General features: G+C 44.0%; 1 protein-coding gene across 1 annotated transcript in view; it reads left to right on the top strand.

Moving 5' to 3' along the window:
• The window catches only part of CLYBL (citrate lyase beta like), a 273,137-nt gene that overhangs the window by 139,263 nt on the left and 106,083 nt on the right, over positions 1-27,791 (top strand). The window contains exon 2 of the mRNA XM_019529705.1: positions 2,702-2,891. Within this exon, the coding sequence (XP_019385250.1) occupies positions 2,702-2,891 (190 nt within the window). The remainder of the gene's footprint in view (positions 1-2,701; positions 2,892-27,791) is intronic.

Raw genomic sequence — 27,791 nt, 5'->3', positions numbered from 1 at the left:
ACATCTTGCCTGCCCATCAGTATGGTATGAGAGTCTTCCAGTTGTAAGCAATGAGTCTAGCATCTATCTGTCATTGCATTCTCTTATCCCCTTTCTCCCTGTATTTGTTTGTTGTTTATGTGTACTATGCTACGTAGGCAAGCAAAGTATTTTATCTGCGTTTTAATACAGCTTGGCAGTAAGTAAAATGGTAATAGCTGATACATTTACTTTTTCAGTTAGTCCCAGAGGTAAGCTGAGAGCTGATCATATGCAAAAGACCTATGACCAGAACAAGCCTGGCACACACACATTCCTTCCTCGTTGTTTTATATGAAAGAATGTATTGATTACCTACCTTTGTTGTAAATTATTTCATTTTATAATAAAGGCCTTAATTAACAAAAGAAAATGTAAGCCTAATCATTTTCCCTCCAAGCTCCAAATCCCATTGATGTCTAAATAGGAAGCCACCTGCTTGCTTGGTCCAGTGAGTAAAATGAAGTACAACTGATGTGTTACATCTAATAAGAAAGACTCTATTCTAGGCACATATGATTCAGAAAATACATTTAAAAACAAAATCTGCTTGAAACAGTGCTTAAACAAATACATGCTTGAGAGAGACAAAATGTTTGCTATGGCTAGTAAAGCCCTGCTTGCACAATATTAGTATCATATTTGAACTCTGGATTGGCTAGGATTGTTTTCTGACCTGTACAGACAGGGCTTTTTGGGTGGGGGGAGGACCTGGGGTTATACATTTATTTGTTTTTTTCTTGTAATAACAGTACTAAACCATGGCATAAACAAAGGTTAGCCAACTATGGCACAAGTGCCACAATTTTACATGAGCAGCCACTGTGCATAGTAGGTGGCAGATAAGGGAGGGGAGAGGCAGCACAGAGAAGGGAGCAGAAAGCAGAGTAGCAGATTGTGTTGAGGAAAGGGATTGGAATGGCAATCGGGGAGAGTGTGGGGCTAACTTGTGGCACACCTGCCAAGATGGTTGATGCTGGTGGTTTCACACTGGTGATAAACAATCAGGTTTAGTCATTCTTCAGCTGCAGCAGTGACAATCCCACCAAATCCTGATCCACAGTAGTCAGGAGTTCTTGTTAAACCAACTGCAGGATGGACAAACTACGTTTGTATTATGTGCTTTGTTTGATTTCAATCTCTAAAACTTGCTGGTGTGACTTTTACTTATTATTGGCAACTGGAATTTACACCTATGTTTAAGATTTGCTAATAGTTTATATTAATCAACTTTTGGCAATTATAATTGTCCCATATTTTAAAATCCGTTCAGGTTACTTTTTCATGTCCTCCTCAGACTGTATTAATTTGGAAAGTTTCAACTAAAATAGATAAGTCACTTCTAGGAGAAGCATTAAAGGAAAAATATTCTGCCCATGATACAAAATTATTACCACCGTTTTACAAGGAAGCTTTGTCACCTGTATGCTTTGAAGCAAGGACTTAAAATTTAGCAGATAGTCAGAAATATACTTCTTGCTGTCCTTGTGAAAATCTGCCATGTTATAAACCTCTGAAGAATCCCAGGTTCACACACCCTCAGTAGAAGTTTGGTGGAAGCTGCTTCTATTATTCTCTGAAAAGTCCATTTTGTGATGGCCCATCCCCAAACAGGTCTCACTCTTGATTACACTGCTTCACCCTAGGGAGTGGAAGTTGAACAGGAATTCTTGTGCAATTCTATTGGGCACTGCAGTGGTGGGCAGAGAAACTGTTTTATTCTTCTCATTTAATTATTTGTACCATGTTGTCTTTCCAGTGCCCCAACAGCTAGTGCCCAATAGAATCAGAAGAAAACGAGGCTCAGCCTCATTGGCTTCAATGTTGAGAGAATGGAGACTGAAAGGGCTGGGCACACAGGCCTCGTGTCAATGCGGAGTTTGTGAAACATACTGGCACTTTCTAGAGGTCCACCCTCACAGAGGCTAACTGGCCTATTGGTACAACCAGTAATAACATTTCTTCAAGAGGCAAATGTCCGTGCTTTGGTTTTAAAGATACCAATCCTAGTGATGAGTCCTGCTGACGTCAGTGTCATTCCCCAGGATGCGATTTGTTTGGTTTTTGCTTTCAGTTTGCTTATATAGCAACAGGAATTTGCACACAAATAAGCTTTATCAAACAACATTCAGGTTGCAAAGTCAAGCACTTAGACATTAGAAAATGCCAGAATTGCAAAGCTGAAGTGACTTGACCAGCTTGCCATCAGAACTCATCAGCAGAGGTAGGGTTATAATTCCATTCTCCCAAACATAATCCATTTAAAATATGAGACCGTTTCTCTCTGGGTGGTTTCCTGCTTCATTCACATTTCAGCTTCCACAACCAGTGGACCTCTGTCCTACAGACAACAGCCTCCTTTATGATACCATTTTGATATATTCCCAATGCGCTCTCCAGCCACTGCACTGATGGAGATGGGTGGAAAAAACAGAACATGATCATTTCATACAAATTGGTGTCTGCATTATGAACAAGAAGACTAAACCAAAACTGAATAGGCAGCTTTTACTCTGGCATTTCCTAAGTTTTAAATACTTGAGTTTGCAAATTGTATTTTTAAAGTTGTAAGAAATTAAGAGCTTGTATCCAAATAGCAATGCTCCTTTTTAAATTAAAATATGTTAATGTGTTTTTTTTCAAATTATGGTCAGGAGTCTAACTTTGGCAACATCTTTTACAGGAAGAGTGCTTCTCTGGCAGCTGGTGTTGCTAAGCTTGGTTATCACGTCCAGTCTTCTCACAAGTATGTGCCCAGGAGAGCTGTGCTGTATGTACCTGCAGATGATAAAAGAAAGATACAGAAAATCCCATCGCTCAAGGTAGATTGTGCTGTATTGGACTGTGAAGATGGTGTGGCTCTGAACAGAAAGGTAACTAATATATTATTTGTGGAATGCCACATAATCAGTGCTATACAAAACATACTGCACTAGCCCTTGGGTGTTTATATTTCAAAGAGACAAAAGCAACTGGTAAAGTACCATATAACCACTAAAGAGTTTCTTCATGCAGCAATGGTGTATATTTTGAGTGGGTTAGTGGTTACAAACATTGAAAGACTTCTGGCAGGCTTTTGAATACCCCATTTACCTAGACTGAGTAACAATTTTAGATAAACAAATGGACCACAGCTTGTTGAAGGCACACAGAACCAGAATACATCCTTGGCCGTGGACGTCTTGAAGATACTTAGAGGTATTTGGTTTTCTGCAAAGTAGGAGCAGGTATCAAATTTAGGTGTGAATAGCTAAAGCATTTTAACACATGTGTAGATGCACCTACGTGCATTAATGCTGTATATGTCGACTGATTTGGGACTACCTTGAGTCCCAAGTTGGTCCGCCCACTGCATTAATGTGCCTTAGCATGTGCATGTGTAGACACGTACCTAAATTGCCTTAATGCACATTAGGCAAATGTGCATTAAGTTCAGGCATGCATAAAAACGTGTAGACACGCCCTTTGTGTAGCAAATGTGTATGTATGCGTTTCTGGTAGTGGGGAGAGCAGATTAGAATATTTCTTGGACATGTAGGGGATTGGATAGCTTTTTCAGGTGTTGGCTTTATGGAACAAGTTATGCTATATGTGAAAGAAGAAGGCAGATTTCCTTGCCTGCTTTTCCCATAGTCTCATAGTACATTAAGGCAGAATCCTATTTCTTCAAGTGGACAGCCAAAGTGTAGTTTGACATTGACTCCAAGTTGCTATTGTGAAGGAGCAGGGACAGATTCAGCAGTGGTGTGGCAGTGTGATGGCACCCCCTTTTTACTGCATAGCTCAGCAAGCTCTCGCACCCCTGGCCAATGGGGGAACAGTGGGGATTCAGGCAGGGAACAGGCACAGAAAGCAGCCAAATCCAGCACCCCAGGCAGCTGCTCTTCACAGCTGGAACCTCCTGGGCCTGTGGGGAACCCAAGGGGCTGGGCAGTGAGCAGGCACATGAAGGGAGGGTGGAAGGAGCCCCAGGGCTGCTTCTGCCCTGCTCCAGCCAGGGCTGCCAAGAGTGGCTTTGGAGGGATGCCAGACTAGGCTGGGGATGATTACAAGTGAGTTCCCCAGTCCAGCACCTGCAGGAGAGGGCAGGGAGTAGGCACAGGAATGGGTGACCTGCCCATTGCCACTTGCCCTGGCCAAGCCCAGCACCCAACGCAGATGTCTCCAGTGGCCCCAGTCTGAACCGAGGGCAGGAGTGGCCTTGGGGCTTCCCACACCTTGGGTCAGCTGAGGACAGCAGCAGATGGGTTCTTTCTTTCCCACTTCCTGCACTTGCTCCCTGCCTGACCCCCCCCGGGTTTCTCCCACTGGTTCACAGCTCCAGCCATACCTTGCCCACAACCTCAGCATTGTCTGACCTGTAGCACCAGTTGTATCTGCTGTATCCCCCTTTTCATAGAATCAAGGATTTTCTATATCTTTGATCTGCCTTTGTGTAAGAGCATGCTGTCACCCCATGTGGGCAAGCAAATGGGCAAGGGAAATTAGAGGCTTCTTCTCCAGAGATGCACAGATATCTACCTTTCCTGTAATAATTACACAATAATTACCTGCACAATGGCCAGGTAGTTCCATTAATCTCCAGCTGTGTTTTGGCTGTCATCTGTGGCCCTGGGCCAGATCCAGGCTGTGCATGAGGACTCACACAGTGGCCAATGCAGCATGAGTCCAGGGGTGGCAGAGGGCCAAGCTCACCCATGATGGCCATGCCCAGAGTGGCCAAAGGGCACCAGATTCTGTGGCAAACCATGCCCCCAACTTCTGTTGCTTGCCAGTAGCCCAGTGGGCCAGACTGAGGGTTCTGCAGACCTGACCTGGCCCACAGGCCATGGTTTGACCCAACCTGCACTAGGTGAAACTGAATTCTGCCCTAAGAGTTTCTACCTGTGGGAATGTTACACTGAAGATGGGGAAGACATACTTGAATCTCTTCCAAATGATCTTAAAAGCTTTGATAAGGTCTCATTCTTATTGTCCAGAGTTCCTTCTTCCTAACAGACTTTTCATAATTCTTACAGGAAGTTTAACCTATGAGGTGTCCCAAGCATGTCAGAAAGAATAACATGCTACCGTCTATCATAGTGGCTTTAACAGTTAATTTAAAATCTAGGATTTGAAAAGTGAAAATTGTGTTAGTGAACTTTCCAGCATATATGCACAGTTTATGAGCAATACTTGACAACTAGGGAAATGTCATATAAAAGATAGCTGAAAAAAAGACATGAATAAAACGAACCCCTGTAACTACTGTAGTAGCAGATTTGTACTGCTTGGGTCATATTTGGGAGGTTATAAATGTAAGATGACAAATGAGACGCAACTCTGTTCAACTGTTATTTTTAGGTGCACATCAAGTAAAACAATGGCAAAAGCATCTATTTGTAGAAGAGAATAATAATGAAATAAAGTTTACTATCAGGATGGCAAAGTTAGTGAAAAAATCTCTAAGCTTAAAGCTCTGGCCACTGAAAGTAATGAAAGTTTTGCCAGGGACAACTTTGGAACCAGAACTTCAACCCATAACAGTTGAAATTGATGGCAAGTTCCATAATAAAAATTTCATAGATTTCATAGACATTAGGGCTGGAAGGGGCCTCTCAAGATCATTGGGTCCAGGCCCCTGCCCAACTGATCCCAGAAAGATAGGCCTCCAAGTGTTTCTTAAAGGAATCCAGAGTAGGTGCCTGCACCACCTCTGTGGGGCGTCTATTCCAGGGAACTTGGACAGTAAAGAAGTTTTTCCTGATGTAACACCTTAATCCAGATAATTTATAAACACATTGAAGAGTACAGGTCCAAGAACAGAGCCATGGGGGACGTCACAGATTACAGTGCACTAAGCTGATTCAGTTAATCAACTTTTGATGGTCTCTCCATCAACTATTGATGGACTCTCTGGGTCTGTCCCTGGAGCCAGTTCCCCAGCCACCAGACTGTGAAATTGTCTAGGCCTTAATTTCCCAATTTTTCCACAGGGACATCATGGGACACCAGGTCAAAGGCTTTCCTGAAGTCCAAAAATATGATATCCACCTCTTTTCTCCTTTGTCCAGGTAATGCATCACCTGGTCATAGAAAGAAATCAAAGTTGAGTGGAAACATGATCTTGTAGTAAAATGTACAAAGAAATCAGAGTCTCAGTTTCCCTGGATCTTAATCATTTTGAGGCTTAACTTATTAATGTTTATAAAGCAGTCTTAGACCAGAGGAAAGAGGCTATTGTAGTATACACTGTCAAATAGTATTTGGTGCCACACTGAAATTCAAACAGTTGGAACAATCTAAAAAAATTGAGAAAATGCATCATAGTCTTTTCTTTTCTTGAATTGGCTACCAAAATACGGTAAATGCAAGCAACTGTGTACTGATTAAGATATTGTCATACTTAAACCTCTGTGAATTTTTTGCAGTTGCTACAAACATATTATTGTTCTGTTGATATTAAGTAGCCTAGTTGCAGTAGTTAGGTGCAGTTTACCAAGTATCTTGTACCAAGCTTACATGCATTCACTATGTTTTTACTTGCATGGAGGCCAAACAGTAAGTTTGAACCTCACCATATCAGACTTGCTTTATAAGATATGTAGTGTGTGTTCCATTTTACTTGTTCATTACAGATAGTGAGGGAGGGGAGCTCTCCAAATTCTGAATTAGCGAACTTCAGAATTTACAGCAAATATAGCAGTTACTCATATACCTGTAACAGGTGATTAGTACGTTTAATTTAGTTAAATGCAGCATGTTCTTTTTTTCCTAGAAAGGTCTTTTAATATCTCTTGAAGGCCTCAAATTAAGGGGAAGGCATTTTATTTGCCTTTATCAGTATACCATTCTGGAGTCAGCTGGGATGCATTTCTTCCTGCCATAACAGCAGTCACCAGACTGATAGTGGTATCTGATGCTGCCTATTGGTCCTTCTTTCTATACCATCTATTGCTGACTGTTGTTCTGATTGTACCAGAAATAGTTGCAGCAAGAAGTTCATGAGGAGAAAAATGTCTCAACATTTAATGAAAGAAGAGAAAGAAAAGGCTGGAAAACAAAGCAAACAATGTGCTGAGTTCAACACTCATTGTGAGAAGACAGAACCTGACCCTCTGGGAGCATGGCACGTACTTTAGACTTGTCTAACATGCCTATCCTCACCTTGATTGGGCCTATTGTATCAGCTTCAAAAAATTCTGTATGAAAGAAGCTAATACCTTCTTACCCTCACATTTATGAGGAGAAAGTGCCCTAACCATCAGACTAAAAACTAGGACATCCTCCATCACGCCTCTTGAAGCTGAGCCACTAAGGAGAAAGGACTGTTAAGTCATGGGGATAAGAAGAAAAGAAAACAAAAAGGGGGCTGACAGTCAGCCCACTGAGTTGGGCACTTTCCTGGGAAAGAGGGACACTAGATTTGGGGCTTGCTCCCAGTGATTTTTATGCAGTTCATTCAATGATTATTTAATACAAAATTCCAAGACTCCAATCCAGTGACCTTGTTCTTTTATTCTTTTAGGCCTGCACCCCAAAAAATGTTATGCCTCTGGGCCAGGTCAGCATAGCATGAACTCTGCCAAAGAGCATACCTTGTTGCTTATGCTATGCTATGCTATGCCAGTATCTTTAGGCCCTTAACGAAAGTTTCAAAGCATTTTAATATAAATTAAATACATTTTGGAATAAAAAGCCTTACAAAATAAGATGTAGATGTATTCCATCCTGAAAATGTTGAAATGGAAGGTTCCATGGTATCAAAAATAATCTTTGAATTTTAGTGCAAGGCTGCTCAATGAAAAGAGCATTTAGCTACAGAAACATTTTACGTGAGTAGTTTTTGGCTTAATAGAAAGAAGAAAATAATGGCTTTTGGCAACATCCATGCCATTGTTTCATCTTTCATACAGGATGGAATATTATCTTTGGATGAAGCATGTGGGATTACTACTACAGATGGAAGTAGCCAGTGCAATAAGAAATATAATCAAAGCTTATATATTTTCACTGGCTCAAAAGGTAAAAGGCCATTGTCTGGAATGGCTTACAGGTGTTCTGACACACAAACTGGTCAAGTAGACCCTACAGAAAAATGTCTTACAGTAAAATATTTATAGAAGGTTCAGTTTGATTCTAGGAAAGTCTACAGCCTCATTTTTGCCTCCAATTATTGCACGAAATCAAGTCACCCAGATACTCTTATGACTTGAAGTTCTGGTGCCAGCACCTCAGTTGAAACTAGACCCATCTTTCCCAGGCTGCAGTTTCTTTACCTTCTAGCTGCTGTAGTAGTTCCATCACAACTCCAGGTCCTGCTAGACCTCTTCAGGAATATATAAAGTGGTGTTTCATTTAAATCATGAATAATGTGGATTTGGGGTTACTTTTTTAACCACAAAATTGGGAGTTTAAATCAGACAAAATCAGGATCCCTGCAGGTAAGTTCCAAAGCCTGAAGAGGAAGTGTTATCTAGCAGGACCTGGAGTTGTGAAGGAATGACTACAACAACTAGAAGGTAAAGAAACTGCAGCCTGGGAAAGATGGGTCTAATTTCACTATATATATAGTGTTGTTTCATTTAAATCATGAAAAAGTGGATTTGGGGTTACTTGTTTTTAAACCAACCATTGGGAGGGGGGTTTAAATCAGAGAAATCCAAGATTCCTGTTCATCTATCACAGCCAGTGACGGTCTTTGCCTGACAATATATGTCCTTAAATATGTTACTGATCTCAATATGTCTTTCCTATCTGGCTAGTATAAAAGTATCCTTTTCTAGGTTCTCTCTGATCCAAGGTCTCTGCTCCCTGAGGGTCTCCTCTCCTTTAACAAAGCACTTCCTCACCTGCTTTCAAAATAAGGTCTGGGCCATGTACATGGTCCCCCAGAAAGAGCATAATATTGTTAAATAGAATTTCTTTTCTTCATATCTTTTGTGAAAGGTGTAAAAATGCATCCTTATTTCTCTACATTTCCAAGTACACTTTCTGCAAAAGAATAGGTGCAGCCCTTAGTTACTTTTCTAAATTTTAGCTTATATATTTAGATTCTGCCTTGCCAAATTCAAACAGTTATTTGTTCACTTCCACTCCTAAAACACTTAAAATATAAAGTTGCATTGGTGTTCTTTTCTCATTTCAGAGGTGAAAAAGTAATGTCTATGAGTGCATCTGCATTTGGGGGAAGTGCTGTGTATTCCTTTGACATGAAAAGCCCTCTAAAGAAAAATGAAGTTTTTCTGTTCTTCATGGCTAGGGACAGACATTATACATGAACCAGTTTAAGTGATCAGAAACTGGTTTAAACCTGTAACAGAATAGTGCACATAAATCAATTTCAAAATGGCCAAAACTGGTTTCAAATAATCGTGGCTGAGTGTAGTATCAGACTTAACTGATTTGGCTCAAACTGGTTTATGCAATGTCTGTCCCAGACCTGGGCTGCAGGGAAGGGAGAGGGAAGATTAACCCTTCTCCCTGCCCCATTCCCCCCAACAGGTTCATGCTGGGTACGTTGTCCCACAGGGTTGGGAGGGGGGCTCTGTTCTGTGCTGTGGGGGGACTCTTCCTCCCCTACTCCCTTTTCCTAGGGTAGGGACAGGGACTCTGTGTGGTGCTGGATAGGAATTCTTCCTCCTCCTTCTCCCCTTCCCTCCTGCTGCCATATGGCTAGAAAGGAGGGGAGGGCTCCATGCGATGCTGCCTAGCCCCAGAGTAGGGATGGGCAAGGGGAGGCTCTGTTCCATGCCAGGGGAACTCTTCCCCCTTCCCCTCCCCCAGAGGGGCAGCGGGACTGCAAAGCTCATCTGGGCAGGGTGTGGATGTGGGTGTGAGGTTGGGAGGTGTAGGGACCCCCCACGTACTCCTTCAAGGCATGCGGCCCCATCTGCCTGGCAGCAGCAGCATGCAGGGAAGTCAGAGTGTTCATGTGAGGCTCCAGCCAATACTGCACCAGGGGAGGGAGCGGAGTCTGTCCTATCACCAGGGCTCTGCTCCCCATGCCTGAAGGCCTGTACAAGAGCCTGCTGCCTCCCCTGCTCCCTGCTGTGCAAGTCTCTGCACCCCGCCAGGAGTGGAAGGAGCCCCACCCCCTGCTTCCCCGCAGAGTCCAATGTGGGGCTTCCCCTCTGCGAGTGAGGAGCTGCAGGCGTGTGGCACAGAGCCCTGGGGATAGAAGCGGCCAGGCAGGCTGCGTGGGGCTGTGCTCCTCACTCCCAGCACAGCGCTGGCTGCCTCTATTGTAGGGGCTCCTCTCTGCACATCTGCAGCTCCACACTTGCAGAGGGGAAACCCTCACTGGACTCTACGTGGAAGCAGGGACTCCCTCCACTCCCGACAGAGTGTGGGAACCTGCACAGCAGGGAGCAGGGGAGGTAGCAGGCTCCAGTGCGGGGCTTCCCCTGCTGCAAGTGCTCCCGCACAGCTCTGGCTGGAGCCATGCCTATGCTGGGCATGAGTGCCCTTACCTTTCTGCCTGTTGCTGCTGCCAGGCAGCAGGGGTTGCATGCCATGGAGTGTGTGGCGGTGGGGAAGAGGGAGGAGGCGGAAGAGTTTCCCTCTGGGACCTGGCAGTCCTGTGTGCTGGGATTGCTCCCAGCTGTCAGGGAGCCTCTGGTGCAGGCCTGTCAGGGCCTGGCCATGTTCCCTGCCCTCCCCCCCCCCACCTCAGCTTTCCTGTGGAAGGGAGGGCTGCTCTAGTGCCTCTGGGCTTCTGGCTTGAGCTACTGCAGGTATGTGCCTGCATTTCCTGAATAGAAAAGGAATGTCTATCCTCTTGGAAACTGATTCACTCTTTGCTAGTTAGACTAACCTGAAAAGATTGAATCAATTCAGGCTTGGGCTTTGTGAATGTCTCTCCCTAGCCCCTGGCTGTAATCAAGGAGATCTCCTTTAACCAATAACAATTGCTGGCATTCAGTGCTGCATTGTGAAATCAGCTGAGGGTGTTTATACACATGCTTTGGAGCTTCTCATGTATCAGCATCCCCACACTTCAAAATGGCAGCAGTGGCATTTTATCTAAAGCTTATTGAATGAGCTATAGGTAAACCACCTCTGCTGCCATTTTGAAGTGCAGGGACGCTGATACACAAGACATGGGAGGCTGCTGGAGCATGGTAATTGCCATGCTCCAGCAGAATTGATGTGCTGGAATTACAGCACATCAGAGCAGTCTCTCTGCTCATGAATAAGCACCCCAAGAGCCTTGTTATATGTTACACTCTGAACTGCATAAATGTTGATCGGTGTCAGTGCTAGCTTGAGTTTGGAGCAGTCACAGAAGACTGAAAGGTAAGAATCCCCCACCTCCCATTCTGGGCTTCCCCCTACCCCTGGGCCTCCCCCCTGTCTCTCAAGCATCCCCTCCTTCCCCCAAGCCCTCCCCTCCCCCTGCCCAGAGAGAAGCAACAGTGACAGCAGCTGGGGAGGCAGATTAACTGTTCCCTGCCTGCTCCCCCAGTACAGACATTGTGGGCAGCCACAAATAAGCAAGGAGTGGGAGGGGGATCAACAGTGAACAGAAATCTGAGGTGCTTGCTGGGGAGGGAGGGCCAGTGGGCCCGTGTGGGCAGCTTAGAGCAGGGGTGGGCAAAATACATTCTATCGAACCTGAGGGGCCCCTAAAAAATTTAGAAAATTAATATTTACCTGCCCTTAGTTCCTGTCAAAAATGACAGGAACCAAGAGCAGTAGGACCCAAGGGAAGCCCAGCGGGCTCCCACAACAGCAGGGCCTGTCTGGCCCTGCCCTCCCCAGCCAGAAGCCCCAGCTGGGGCTTCTGGCCTGAGACTGCATGACTGCCCCATGCTGGAACTGCAGGTAAGGGGGAAGAGGGGGAAGGGAAGGCCAGGAGAGGACAGGGAAGGAGTCTGGGGAAAAGCTGAGTGCGGCGGGGGGAAGCAGCCCCTCCCCTGCCCGGTGCCCTGTGCTGCAGCTGCTTACAGCCTGCTTGGGGCTGCCTGTGCCTGCTCCAGACAGCCCTGTGTGGGCTGCAAGTGGCTGCAGTGTGGGGCACCGGGCACAGGGTAGTCAAAAGACCTCTTCCCCCACCCCCACTGCCAGCCTGGGCCCCGCGCCAGCTCCAGGCTTGCCTGTCGGGGCTGCGCATGGCGGCAGCAGCTGTGGCCACCCCACTTGCCATGCTGGGCAGTGTTTGCCAGCACCACCTGTGGGCTGTCCAGTGCGCACTCTGGGTGGGTAGCAGCACCCAACACTACCTGGCATGGCAAGCAGAGGGGCCACAGCTGCTGCTGCTGCTGCACTCAGCCCTGATGGGTGAGCCTGGAGCTGGCTCAGGGCCCAGGCTGGCAGCAGGGGCAGGTTACAAGCTGGTGCTAAGCGCAGGGAAAAGCAACCCCTTGCTCACCCCATGGCTGACTTCCCATGCTGCAGCTGCTCACAGCCTGTGTGGAGCTGCCTGTGCATGCTGCAGACAGCCCCGTGTGGGCTGTGAGCAGCTGCAGCAGGGAGTGCCGGGCATGGGGCAGGCAAGAGGCCACTTTTCCCCGCACTCAGCACCAGCTTCTTCCCTGCTGGCGAGCAGGAGATTGGGGCTGTGCTCTGCCCCCCACCATACCGTGGGGCTGGGGGGCACTGGGAGTGAGTGGGAGGGGAGCCAGCGGGAGTACAGGGCCCACACCGGTGTCCCAGGGCCAGTGCTGGTGGGGCCCAAAGCAGGGTGGCAGGAGCCTGGGGTCCCAGCCAGCAGGGGCTCTATGGAGCCAGGCCAGCTCCCCCGTCTCCTTGCTGGAGCAGCCCAGCCCAGCTCCAAAGACCCCTGCCAGCCTGCAACCCGCTTTTGGTCCCACCAGTGCTGGCCCTGTGACGTTGGGCCCAAGACATTGGGACATTGGTCCCAAGATGGTGACCAGGGGGTTGGGCACCGGTCCAGGGGTGGCACTACCCATGTGGCCCTTGACAGCCTGCCAAAACTGGGTAAGTGGCCTTCCGCCCAAAATAATTGCCCCCACCCCGGGCTACAGTGTAGTATAGTGTAACATGAGCTAAATAACACTAGTCAGAGATAAACCTGCCCTCATGGGTGACTGGTGCCTCCCGATTCTGGGGGGATACCAGATTGCTGATGGGGGGGGGGTCCCCCCAGTGGCCAATCACCAAGTCAGCAGTGAAACTGGAAGTGCACTTCCACCGGCACTTCCGGTTTTGCGGCTGGCACTTCCAGGGGCTACACGGCCAATCTCAGGGGGTTCGTGTGCACCCCCCACACATCGCCAATGCCTGCCCTTGAACTGTATAATTTTGAGTTGCCTAATAAGTAAAACTAGTTTCAGGTGTTAATGTGCAGACAGTTCAGGTATGAAGAACTGCAGGAGCAACCAAAAATTACAAGGCCCTGAAGCTCACTGAAGAGCTCGCTAAAGCTCATTCAAATAGAGCTTAAGCATCTCAGTTCCTGTCTTAATGTGGGTAAGGATTAAATTGCTCTACCCCAAACTACAGAGTGCATTTACTCCCCCAGATTGCACTTGGGAAGCATAGGTTGGTAAAGGCAAATGCATAGACTTGCTGTTTCCTTATTCCTACCCAAGTCCTTGCTTATACTGAGGAGTAGCAAGCATGGAGTCACTTCGGTTCTCTCTGCTATCACCACAGTATTTGTCACCACAGCAGTAGTCAAAGGAAGTCCTATACTGTCACTATCCTCAACATGGACACTTAGGCCCTAAATAAATAAATATTATATGTATGTATGTGTGTGTACTCCTAAAGAACTCTTTGATTTTTTTCAAGGTTGGGAACTAAATTAGCAATGAAGTAAAGGTGGATACTTGTGTATGTGTGTATAATATAGATATATCATGTACTATATTATAATTTTGTAGTATCCACCTTTAGTTCATTGTTATGCTGGGACCTTGAAAAAATAAATTAGTTCTTTAGGAATATCTGTTTAAAAAAAAAAGAAAAGAATTAGGCCTAACTATTTTTTAGACTGTTCCTTTATAAATAACACATAGGTAAAAGATGACTCCAGGTTCATTACAGTTAAGAGCAGATCATCTGCATACATGCTGATTTTTATAGTAATTTCATCCCATGAGCATGCCTTCTATATTGCACTCATCATCTGATCGTGGGGTTGGAACAAACAGCACACTGAAAAGAGAGCAGCCATGCCTTACAGTTTCTTCCTAATCTGAAGCCATCTGACCTATGGATTCCTTATTACTGATGAAAAGGGGCTTTTGCATATTGAATAATACATTAACTAAATTTGGGGTAGGAGATAAATACATAAAATGGGTCAATGTACTAAGTGAAAAAATATTAGACTACCTTGTTGAAGGCTTTTGCAACATCAGTAGAAAAAGCTGAGTGGGTTTCCACAAATCTTTGGCTACTTTAGTTAAAATCAACAGTTTTCCTATGTCGTAGTGATGTTAATCTGCTTTGAATAAAGCCAATGTGATCAGGATTTAGCTGTGCAGAAGGTATTTCTCTAGGCTCATAGTGAGAGTTTTAGCTAGTATTTTACAGCTACAAATATGAGACACATTGATAACTAGGTTGTTTTATCAGGTCCTTGCTTTATTTATAATAAGCTAGCACTGTAGCTAATTGTATTCCTCCTACGGGGGAAAGCGTGCTGATGAGTATGTAAAGAATGATTAAATGTACACAAGCGCATAGTGGGGTGACTTCTCTTCAAAAGATGCACAATATTAGAATAGGACTGCTGCCTTCCTGGTGTCTTGCCATTATTAAAAGATCTAGTAGTTTGGGAAATTTCTTCAATAGGAATTGAGGAGTCCAAGAGTCTCTGTGGTTTAGTGTAGGGAGCCTGAACTGTACAGAGAAACTCTGCAAGGTTTTTTTTGATCCTTGAAGAGTTCTGATGGATATACATTTTCATAAAAGTTAAAAAGTATTTTAATTCCCTTATTAATCCCTCCATGGTTCTGGACAATCTGCCACTCCTGAGTGGTAATGGTGACAATAAAAGTTTTTTGTTCCTATTGTTTTACTCTCCAAGCCAATCATCTTTCTCATATAAGGATTTAAGGTACCTCAAGTAAGGTCAGAATATTCAGCAATTTTCTTCTTAATGAGCTCAACAAAGCCTGTATCTTATAGTGCAGACACTTTGAATTGCCAGTTATTTCTTTTCTTGCGATTCATATGTATCCAATTAAGTTTGACTTGGGCATGATCTGATGTAACTGACTCCTGATAGAATTGTGTCAGGTAATTTAGGGAAATATGTCTTGGCTCTATATTAACAAAAAAATCATGCAGGAACATATTAACAGACAGGGAAGAAGTTTTTTAAATGTGTTAATGTTTGCATGGCATTTTAAGCATTCAAAATGCTGTTAAATCCCTTGTGATGCCAGAATCATTACCATATTAAAGAAAGGAGATCAGATTCCAGCAATTACGGTGCTGTATTTTACACTCTTGTCCATAGCTGGGAAGATCGTTTCCTGCATTCTCCTCAGTAGACTCATGTTCCTCACTGAGGAGATTCTACCCAAGTCCAGATGTGGTTTTAGAGTACTCAGAGGTATAATAGATATGATCAATGTTGCTAGACAGCTGCAGAAGTGCCTCAGGCAACACTGAGATCTTTACGTAGCCTTCATTGAGTTGACTAAAGCCTTTGATTCAATCAACGGAGGCCGTATGGAAAATCCTGACAAGATTTGGCTTCCTGCCAGCATCCAGTATTACATGGATAGGAATCTCTTTAACATCAACTGCTTACATTCCAAATCCAAGATAACCAACACCTCCATTACCAATCTTCAATATGCTGATGATTGTGTCATGTGTGCTCATTCAATTAAAGAGCGCCAAGTCACTCTTGATTGCTTCTGGGAAGCATCTGAAATGTTTGAGTTCACTATCAATCTCATGAAAACCAAGATTCTTTACCAGCACCCCCCAAATCAACCAGCTGCTCTTCCATGAAATAGAAGTAGGGGGCAGTCCTCGGAGGATGTTGAGCATTTCCCCTGCTGAGTAGCTACCTTTCCTAAAAAGTAAATATAGACAATCATAGAAAATCTCCTCTCAGTCTTCTCTTCTATAGACTAAATAAGCCCAGTTCCCACAGCCTCTCCTTATAAATTATGTGCTCCAGTCCCCTCACCATTTTTACTGCCCACCACTGGACTTTCTCCAATTTGTCCGCGTCCTTTCTGTAGTGGTGGGCCCAAAACTGAACACAGTACTCCAGATGTCGCCTCACCAGTGCTGAATAGAAGGGAATAATCACTTCCCTTGACCTACTGGCGACACACCTACCAATACAGCCCAGTATGCCGTTAGCCTTCTTTGCAACAAGAGCACACTGCTGTCTCATATTCATCTTATTGTCCACTGTAATCCCAAGGTCCTTTTCTGCAGAGCTGCAGCCCAGCCAGTCAGCTTCCAGCCTGTACTGGTGCATAGGATTGTTCCATCCTAAGTGTAGGACTTTGTAGTTGTCCTTATTGAACCTCATGAGATTCCTTTTGGTCCAATCCTCCAATTTGTCTAGATCACTCTGAAACCTAGCCCTACACTCCAGTGTATCTACTGCTCCCCATCAGCTTAGTGTCATCTGCAAACTGGGTGAGGGTGCACTCTATGCCATCTTCCTGGTTGTTGATGAAGACTTTGAAAACTGGCCCCAGGATCAACCCCTGGGACTCTCGACTTGCTACTGGCTGCCAACTAGACATTGACCCATTGATTACTACTCTCTGAGCTCAATGCTTCAGCCAGTTTTCTATCCACCTGACAGTCCATTCATCCAGCCCATACTTCCTTAGCTTCACTGCAAGAATGCTGTGGGGAGACCGTATCAAAAGCCTTGCTAAAATCAAGGTATACCACATCTACCTGTCTCCCCACATCCACAGAGCCAGTCACCTCATCATAGGCAATCAGCTTGGTCAGGCATGACTTGCGCCTGGGGAATCCATGCTGACTGTTCCTAATCACCTTTTTCTTCTCCATGTACTTAGAAATAGATTTCTTGAGGATCTTCTCCATGATTTTTCCAGGGATTGAGGTGAGACTGACTGGTCTGTAGTTCACTGGATTCTCCTTTCCCCCTTTTTTTAAATATTTGCACTATGTTTGCCCTTTTCCAATCATCTGGGCCCACTCCTGACCACCATGAACTTTCAAAGATGATAGCCAGTGCATCCCATCTGGCCCCTTGGATAAAATCTGCCAGTGGTACCTTAGGATATCTCTGAAATCGTGTCTTTAGTGATTAGGAGATCAGGACCCAAGTCAAACTTCTCACTTACCAGGATGTTGTCATCTCTATGCTATTGTATGGATGTGAAACTTGGACAGTATAATGGAACATGTGCAATCTTTGGAACATTATTGTAAGTGATGTTTCTGGAAAATTCTCCTTATCAATTGAAAGGACAGAAGAACATCAGTGTTCTGGCTCAAGCAAACACCCAACAGCATTGAAGCCATGTTTATATGACACTAGCCCCATTGGATAGGACATGTCATAAGGATGCCTGACAACTGGCTCCCAAACTAGGTCCTGGACTCCCTGGTCACCACTTTAGAGGTGGGCAAACGAAGGGATTCAAAGACACCTTGAAAGCCAATCTTAAGAATTGCAATATTAACATCAGTACCTTGGAAATTCAAGTATTGAATCATCCCCAATGGTGCTGTGATATAGGACATGGCATCAATCACTTTGAGCAAATTTGCCTTGCTATGGGGGTGGATAGACAAGAGGGACAAAGAGAAAGAGCTGTGACCCAACATCACCAAAATCTGCTCCTTCCTCCCGGAACTATTTGCCACATCTTCAGTTGAATATGTGGATCTCGGATAGATTTCCTCAATCCTCTGCAAAATCACCGATGACTCCTGTAAGACTGTCATCCTCAGATCAAGGGATTGCTGTTAATGCATGCGGGGGTGGTGTATATATGGCAATAATATCCAGAAGCCCCAGTCACAAACCAGGACCCTAATGTAATAGATGCTATGCAAACACTGAATAAAAATGAACTATGCCCCAAGGAGTTAAGTATCTACCCTCCCCACTGTTCCCCTGTGCATGGAGGGAGTATTGGCAGCAGAGAGAGGTATGTATGATGTAACAGAGTTAGAACTAGAGTCAAGGCAGGGTTCAATCAGCGTGTAAAGAGTGGGATAAATCATTGAAGCTGGTGAAGCTAGTTTTAGCCCCTGCTGGTCCAAGGATTGGGGAAAATAGAAAAGTGACTTAGATTTACTTTCTCCTGTGCCCCCCCCCATTTGACTAAATTGAAGATTAAGTCTATAGAGTATACGTACTAGGGCTGTGCGAAGCTTCGGTAGCCAATTCAATTCAGAGGAGGTTTGGCCCAATTTGGCGGCTGAATCTCCGAATCCGAATTGAATTGGGAGACCCATTAAAAGGTCTGAATCAAATCGGAAACTTCTGAATTGATTTGGAAGGCTTGCGGGAGGGCCTCATGCCCGCACAAGGGGCTACCATTCCTGCTGTTTTCATCCTGCTCTGCCTTAACACACACAAGCGACACGAGTTTTGCTTTCAACAGTTTGAGGTGCACTTTCACAGAAACCCCTGCACCTATCTCCTTAACATTTGCCAGGGTTCATGCCCTCAGAAGGTGCTACCATCCCTGCTGTTTTCATCCAAATATGTAAAAAAAAATGACAGTTATAGGTATTTTAGTGATTCCCCATTATGGTCTATAGATGAATCTCCAAACCAATGCTGAATCTTTGAATCTGAATGGGATTAATAAAATCAGGACAGTGATTCAAATCACTGAATTGAATCACTGTCCCTCCAAATTGGCCGAATCCAAATCCAAAGCGAATACTTGCTGCCTCACACAGGCCTAATATGCACTGGATCCAGATGTTTAAATATGGAATCATAAAGAAGTTCCATTAAATAGACATACAGGGATGCAAGTAGCATTACGTACAGCAAGAAAATATAAATATATATGTGCAATAGGGCTCTAGGTGAGAGAGCTGAGTTTTCGATGCAAGTATGAATTTAAATGACTGAAAAGATGAAACAATACTATTTCATGCTGGAAATATGGAGACCTATGGATGGATAGTCATTGTGGCTTTGGGTTCCTTGACCTCTGTGGTTATGGACAGAGGAAGGCAGGATTACAGTATTTATAAGGAAGCAATGTAAACTGGGAACAGGATGTTTATTTTCTGTTCCATTATTGGTAATCTTTCACCTGTTGTTTGTCCCAAGGTTTGAATTGTCAGGAGACGTTCAGTTCAGGTTGATTAACCTTCAGTTGGTGGGAAGCTGTCTGTTGTTTAATAAAAAATGAAGACCATCTTCCTGCTCCCTCCAGTCAACTCATGATTTCCTGGTTGCTCTGATAATCTTGGGCCTAAAACATGTAGTTTTGGGATCACTTCATACAGCTAGACGCATGTTAAATCTAGATTTTAGACTGGAATTAGAGGTTAGGTGATTGGATCTTAACAACTAGCCCACCTCCTGCACTTCAAGGTTGCGGGTTTCCTTCTGGGGTCCGGACTATTTTTGATGGTCTACCTTTAGAGGTTCCAGAGCTGTAATGAAGAATCTTGTTTCACAAACCAGATCATTCAGTGCTTTAATAGGACACTGTCATACTGGCTTTGCCCTCTACCACTGATGAGATTTCCCTTAAATGGCCTCTTCACCAGCTTTGTTTTTACAAGGTGCCCTGATTCATGAATGAAAGGAGAGCAAAGATAACTAGATTGTGGTTGTGGAGCAAAAGGATTGTTTTAACACTCTTGTCCTCCTGCACTGAAACAAAAACATATTTTCTTCCACAGAAGCATCGGCAAACTCTCAGAGAGCAGATCTGTTTCTGATGGTATACAACCTAGTTAAATCCAGACTGTCTCAGCTCCATATCTAATCTGAATCTCCCCTTTTGTAAGGAAATCACTTCAGCTAAATCAAGACAGTCAAAAAGCCTGAACCTGAATCTATCCAGTCTTTGCAAGTTAGTCTAAACTGCAGAGATTAAACTGAAAAACAAGTGACAGACATTCACTTTTGATTTAGGAAATGCAGCCACGTGCTTGCAGTGGGTCAGGCCAGAAGCTGGGGGGGGGGCGCTAGAGCACACCTCCCAGCCTGCCAGCCACTACCAAAAAGAAGGCACTGAAGCTCCAAGGCTTTTCCCCACTCCCTGCTTGAGCATAGGGACTGTGGCCAGGTTTATCTCTAACCAGTTTCAGCCATTTTGAAACTGAACTTCTGTTTGTTATGGGTTTAAACCAGTTTTTGATCACTTAAGCCGGTTTATGTGTAACTTCTTCCCCTAACCATTGTTTAGCAGACAAAATGGATGGATTCATGGATCCAGTTGTGGGTTATCTGCTTTCTGTGGTGTCAGAGCAAGATTGGGCTGGAGGCTGAAGGGGAGAGCAGGAGAAGAGGGTCATTGTCTTTGCTAGAGATCCAGTCAGTGATGTTCAGTGAAGTGCTGAAAGAACTTTGCCTCCAACTTATGGTTTTAGCTGTATACCCTTCTAGATGGTGCAGTACAGTGGGGAAGGACTAGTTCACTTGCTTGTGAAATTCTCAGAGTCTTAGAGAGAAGCAGACTGCGTATTGTTCTGAATGAAACATTAGTGCAATTTCCATTAAATACCAACTTCCATTACATGAATCTGGTGTAGAATGTAGTACCTCATGTTAAGAGGATCTGGGAATATCTCTGACGCCCATTCTAGGATATGTGTGGGCTCCCCAGTCCTCACCAGGCTGACTTCAAGTTGTTGGTTAGGACTATAAAGTTCCAAATCGTGTGTACCTGGCTGCCTCTCTCCCTGTGCTGTACTGCAACAGCTGTGGTCAGCAGAAGCATTCAACCCAGACCCCTCTCACTATAAGAGAGGCAAGATCTTAGAAATCTGCTGGGAAGGCATTCATTGCAATAGCTCTGGGATTCTGGAAGGTATTCCTCAGTCTGAAATTACCTGAATTTGATTAACTTCTGGACACCCTAGAAATTGTATATTCTGTAGGGTTTATGGGAAGGGGTGAGGGGTGTGCTTGTAGAATGATGGAAAGGAAAGGAGCATTTCTCTAAGCAATCTGGTAGAGAATCTGTTTGATTATTTTAATGTTTCTGCAATGTTTTTGTACCGTTAATTACATGCTAAGGGGCATAGAGCCTGGTTTACCATCTTTTATTACCTTGGCCACAGTAAATAAAAAGGTACAAATGTTTGTTTTCCAAGAAACTATATTAGCTATTAATTAATGATAGGCATATAAAATGTGTACAAATCTGTTCTGTGTTGTTATTAAAAAGTATGTAGTTTTAGCTAACTAATTAACATTTACACAGTGCTTTCAAAATGTAGACTGAACTAAGATTGAACTTTAAATTAAGATTTCTGGGGGATGCAGAAACACTGACTGGAGCATGCCCAGGGACCAGTACATAAGAAAGCCCAAAAGTTGGGGATAGCAGGAGAGCCACTCTTGCAAGAGAATCGAGGGTCTCAGTTGGAAGACTCGGATGCCTGTACACTAATGCCAGGAGCATGGGGAACAAGTAAGAGGAGCTAGCTCTGCTACTTTCCAGTGCGCACTACAATCTAGTAGGGATCACAGAGACCTGGTGGGACTCGTCACATGATTGGAACGTGGCTATAGAGGGCTACACCCTGCACAGAAGGGACCAAGTAGAGAAAAAAGGTGGAGGTGTTGCTCTCTATATGAGGGAGCAGTATACCTCCTTGGAGGCTGACGTCATCTCCAAAGAAGAACAGCTCGAAACCCTCTGAGTCAAACTACAGGGGGACGTGGTGAGAGAAACCTAACTGTAGGTGTATACTACAGACCAGCAAACCAAAGGGAGGAGCTTGATCTGGAGTTCTCTTAAGAACTGGCAGAGGCCTCATGTGCATGGGACATAGTCGTTATAAGTGACTTCAATTATCCAAACAGCTCTTGGGAGGAACACTAGGTTAAGTCAGATTGGTCATGTTGCTTCCTGACATGTATTGAAGAGCTCTATCTGACTCAGGAAGTGCACAGGCCAACCAGAGTTAATGCCTTCCTAGACATGGTCTTGGCCAAAGGACAAGGAGATGATACACAGGGTAGCCTGGGTGACAGCAAACACAAAACCATCACATTCACTGTCTGTCACAAGGCAGGCAAATCAGCTAGTAGGGTTGAAATTTTGGACTTCAAAAAGGTGAATTTCAACGGCTCAGGGCAATAGTAGGGGAAGTGCTACAGCATCTGGGACCAAAGGTAAAAGTAGTGCATGAAGAGTGGTCATTCCTCAAGGACACAATCCTCAACACACAAAAGAAGTCCATTCCCGTACAGAAGAAAGGTAGTAGAAGGGCTGGTAAGCCTTCTTGGCTTAATAGAGATATGGTCCTCTTGAAAAAGAAGAAAGAGGCATACAAACAATGGAAGCTTGGAACAGTCCCCAAGGAGGCCTATACAACAATGGCCCGTACTTGTAAGGAGCAGGTTAGAAAGGCTAAGGCAGCGGCTGAATTTAAACTAGTAACATAAATCAAGGACAATAAGAAGTCATTATTTAGGTATGTAGGAAACAGAAGGAAAACAAATGAAAGTGTGAGGCCATTGCTTAACAACTCAGGACACCTGGTTACTGATACTCAGGAGAAAACTGAACTCCTAAATGACTACTTGGCTTCGGTACTTCACCTGACAAAGGGGAAAATCATACTAGATAAGGTTTGGAATGGGTATGGTGGGCATAACCACCTTCCTACTGTTGACGTTGAGCTGGTGCATGATCAGTTAGAAAAGTTAGACATTTATAAGTCAGCAGAACCAGATGAACTTCATCTGAGAGAGCTGAAGGAGCTGGCCGAAGTCATCGTGGGACCTCTGGCAAAACTCTTCCAAAACTTGTGGTGCTCAGGGGAGGTCCCCGACGACTGGAAGAGGGCCAATGTTGTGCCCATCTTCAAGAAGGGGAGGAGAGGACCCAGGCAACTATAGGCTAGTTAGCCTAACTTCTATTCCAGGGAAAATCCTGGAAAAATTCATTGAGGAATCTATATGTGATATGCTTGCAGAAGGTAGGATTCTGAATGACAGACAGCATGGCTTTGTTGAGGCCACGTCTTGTCTTACCAATCTGATCTCCTTCTACAACCAGGTAACTTGCCATCTGGATAAGAGAGAGAAGGTCAATATTGTATATGTAGACTTCCAGAAGGCCTTTGATCTGGTATCCCATGATGTTCTCCTGAGAAAATTGGAGGATTGCGGGCTTAACTGCAAGACACTTAGGTGGATAGGAAGCTGCTGCAGAGTAGAACCCAGAGAGTTCTAATGAATGGATCCGTGTCATCCTGGCAAGTGACCAGTGGTGCCCCTCAGGGGTCTTTGCTTGGTCTGGTGCTTTTAAACATCTTTATCAATTATTTGGATGTGGGGTTGAAGAGCTCACTGGCCAAGTTTGCGGATGATACCAAGTTATGGGGAAGTGTGGTCACGCTTGAAAACAGACTGCAGATACAGGCAGACCTAGACAGGCAGATGGGTTGGGTGAGTCAGAAGCAGGTGACGTTCACCATTGAGAAGTGTAAAGTGCTCCATCTGGGGACAAACAACATACTTACAGGCTTGGTGGTGCCAAACTGACTATCACCATGACTGAAAGGGACCTAGGGTTAATAATAGACCATAGTATGAACATGAGCTGTTAGTGCAATGCTGTAGCCAGCAGAGCAAACAATATTCTGGCATGCATCAACCGATGCATCTCAAGCAAAACCAGGGAAGTGATTCTTCCACTTTACTCACCATTGGTGAGACCACAGCTGGAGTACTATGTCCAGTTCTGGGCACCACACTTCAACAAGGATTTGGAAAAGCTTGAGAGAGTCCAGAGAAGAGCCACCCGTATGTTCAGAGACTTGCAGGGCAAGCCATACAAGAAAAGGCTGAGGGACTTGGGTCTCTTCAGCCTAAAAAAAGGAAGGCTGAGAGGGAACTTGGTAGCAGCTTACAACTATATCGGGAATACATCAAGGGCTCAATGAACAACTGTTCACTAGGGCACCCTTAGGGAAAACCAGGAGTAATGGCCACAAACTCCTGGAAGACCATTTCAGGCTTAACACTAGGAAAAACTTCTTCACAATTAGGATGTCCAGACTGTGGAATAAACTCCCTCCAGAGGTGGTGTGATCACCTACCCTGGAAATCTTCAAGAGGAGACTGGATGGTCACCTTGCTGGGGTCACCTAACCCCAGTTGTCCTTCCTGCCTAGTGCAGCAGGGCTGGACCCAGTGATCTTGTGAGGTCCCTTCCAGTGCTTTACAATCTATGACTCTAGAGTATTGGATATGTGTATTTGTTTTATCAGGTATAAATCTGTAGTTTAGTGTAGCAGTCTGTAGTATCTGTCCTACAAAAATCATTCCATTTGCTGAAGGTGCTTAAGGCTAACTCTAACACCTCTTGGAAGATAATGAGAGTTTTGCCCATTGTTTCAGTGGGATTTGGGTGAAACCTATTGAAATTTTCATTCTGATTAGTCAGCTGTGTTGGCTTTACCTAACTCAAGTTTACATGTGAAAGGTATGACATTAAAGACTTAATTTAGTCCACTAGACATGGTTTGAAAGCACAATAGGTGTCCACCTAACATGTTTCAGCCTGGTGACTCTATTCTTTGGAAGTGTGTAGCAAAAAATGCAGAGAAGACAGAGTCAGTGTTCTGATGCCAGTAACTGACAGAGATAAGAAAAAAGTCATATTTAGCCACTTGGGAGGCACAAGTTAAAGAAGAAAACTAAAGAGTAAATCTAATAACTTTATTTGGGTATGAACAGTGGAGTCAACCTACTGTTCATCTTCAGTTGATAGAAATTCCCAGTACCTTGTGTAAGCATGGATGTATGAATGCCAACACAATTCTTCACTGAATCAGAAAGTTTTGCTTTGAGTGAGGGAAGTAGAATTAGGCCCTTAAGCACTTCATGCTTCTGTATGGCTAATATAACCCCTCTTCCCTGCTTATACTGCTGTATGTCTGAATGAAAATCTTGAATCCTTCTAAGCCTTTCAGATATCCATGATACTCAATACTCTTGTGTTCTTTCATATCTCCTTTTTTATGAGAAAATATTAAGTGTCATCCTTTTTAACTGTGCGCTCTTGATTCCTCAGACAGTCTCTAACAGCAGAGTTTTCTGCCCTTGAGCCGGAGACAGTCAGTTTACCTTCAGAACTTGACAGCATTGCCAAGTGTTCTTTAATGGCTGTTAGCTCTAATTGCATTTACACTCTGGTGTTGCCCACTTTTAAAAAAAAAATAGTTTCATACTGCCCTCAATGTAATACAACAAGCCATTCCCAGGAGAAAGAGTGGAGCCCCTCAAAAAAAACAAACCAAAAAACCTAAAACATTTTTTTGGCGAAAATCTAGTTGGTTTAATAAAAAATATCACTTCTACCATGAGTTCTGATTCCTTCAAAAAAAATAACAAACCCAGCATTTTATTACCACCTCCAACTAAGTACACCCCATGATCCTCTTTAACTTAGAAGTAACTTACCTCTGTTCAACAGAAACAACACATTGGTTACTACTGCTTAAAGCTTTGGTTCTTACATAAGCTAAAAAAATGATCCCAGCTCTGAATCATGAAAAGACTGTATATTAAACAGCACTTTATATAACAAAATATACTCTTATGTTGAACAGGCTGAATTTGCCATGCCCAAAATAACTACAAAATCATGTCAACGTTACTAAAAACTGGAGAGCATCCAGCACTATGAACTCACTAGCATTAAAATACTCAGACTGAACCAAGCAAAATTGTCTGGGTTTTTCTAGTCTGTATTTTAGAACTAAAAGTCACACCAAATGGGAACCAAAACTTTGCAAGCAGAGTAGCAACATGCTTTCTGCTCCACTAGAGCCATGCAGCTCCGTGTGCCCACGCAGAACTCAGCAGCCATCCTAGCGCTGGCTGTAGAACCACCAAAGCAGCTGGGATGTGCCCTGATCTCTGCCAGTGGGATAAAAACCAAGATCCCAGTTCCTGCTAATTACAGAGGTGTTTTACCAAACAATATAAAGCATAGGGTTTCCTTCCTGTTTTTAAACTACTTTTATAAGTTAAGACAACTCACATTTGATGATTACAGCATTTTGGCAGCAACTTCAATGCATGTGGACAAGCACAATTGTTGTTATACCTAGGTGTTATTGAGCTACATAGCGAGAGCACGATATATATAGTGGATATTCAAATTCATGAATATACTCATTCCCACAATCATATAATAGGTTTTGGTATTACTGGAACCCAGTACTTTCAAGTTGCCAGTATTTTCTTTTGGCCATCAATACTACACAGGAAAATTGTAGTCTAACTGTCTTCCTGTTTATTGATAAACAAAGTGGCCAGCCTAGCAGTAGAGTCTGATTAGCACTTTTCACCCTTTGTGAAAGGATAAACAGAACCCTACTGTCTTCTGTGTGTGACTGCAATTTGCATCTTTAAAGAGTCTTGTTTGCATTGAGATTCATGTTTCAACTTTTGAATGGCTGACTATACTTTGATATGTCACATATTATTGCATAAGCCTTCTCTTTTACTTCCTTTTATTGCCAATGTATTTCTGTTCCCATCTCCAGAACAATGTACTTACTAGAGAGGTTGTTAGCTGTATTAGTCTGAAGAAAGTCAGGAGGCTGGGTAGAGATGCACTGTATAGACTAACTAAATCAGATGGCTAAGCTCTTCTGAGCCAGAGCTCACTTCATCAGATGCTACTTCATGACCAGTGAATGATATTTACTAGTAAATATCTGTCTAGAATAGGGGGAGGAGAGGGGTACCTCTACTTATTATTGTCCCTTTCTGATCACAATACCAGAACATCACAAATCCTGTTAAATTCGGTAGCTTCAGATAGTTGGAGCATCAGATGCATAGAAAGCTCATTAAGTGACCAGGATGAGGGGAAGAGGTGTAGGAGAACATCAGTGACTAAAAGGGAGGGCTTGGGAGGAAAGGGAAAGCTTGCTTTCTCGGGGTACTGCTACTATTGCTGCTGCTGCTGCATGTAGCAGTGTCAAATCCACTTGGCAGCACCAGCCCCAGTGGCTGGGGGGAGCTGACCTTAGGGCCCTGTTTGCATCTTCTCCCCCCTCCTCCCCTGTACATACTGGGTTCAGGGCTGTGCCTGCTCTGACAAGGACTTCTGGGGGAGTGGAGAGTGGAGCATTGTTTCACTTGCTCCATTCATCCCCCACCCTCCAGATATGCTTTGTTGCGTGGTGCAGCACTGTCCCTGCCATGGCAAAGACTTCCTGGAGGGTGATTCTGGCAACCCTAGCCTCATAGTTGATGCCTGGGGCTGCTACTCCACTCACCGTGCCCTAGTTATGTTGCTATAGAGCATCATTAGGAAAGCAGTCCTTTCCTCATTTTCTCCCCATTACTTTTTATCCAGTGTGGTATATTGGCCAAAAATGCCCATTCTAAGATGCTTGAATGACAACCTTCAGAAAATGTAATTCCAGATATTGTAGCCTATAGATTCAAAATAATGTAACACAAGAGAATTATGTTCTGCAGGTCTGCATTTTTTTTCAGATTAGTCAAATTATCAGACTAAATGTTTACCTTCAGTACCAACTGCTGTCCTTATTAATCATAGGATCACCTTAACAGTTATTTTGGAATGCATGGAATATAAATCATTTTAATTTTCATTTTATGATAAAAAGGGAGACTTAATTCATGTAAACATGGATGAATCTATTTAAATAAACTGTCC

Source organism: Crocodylus porosus, unplaced genomic scaffold, assembly GCF_001723895.1.
Source record: "Crocodylus porosus isolate Cpor-Errol unplaced genomic scaffold, CroPor_comp1, whole genome shotgun sequence".
In the NCBI taxonomy this organism is placed as follows: domain Eukaryota; kingdom Metazoa; phylum Chordata; order Crocodylia; family Crocodylidae; genus Crocodylus; species Crocodylus porosus.
This window is presented reverse-complemented; position numbering and strand designations above follow the sequence as displayed.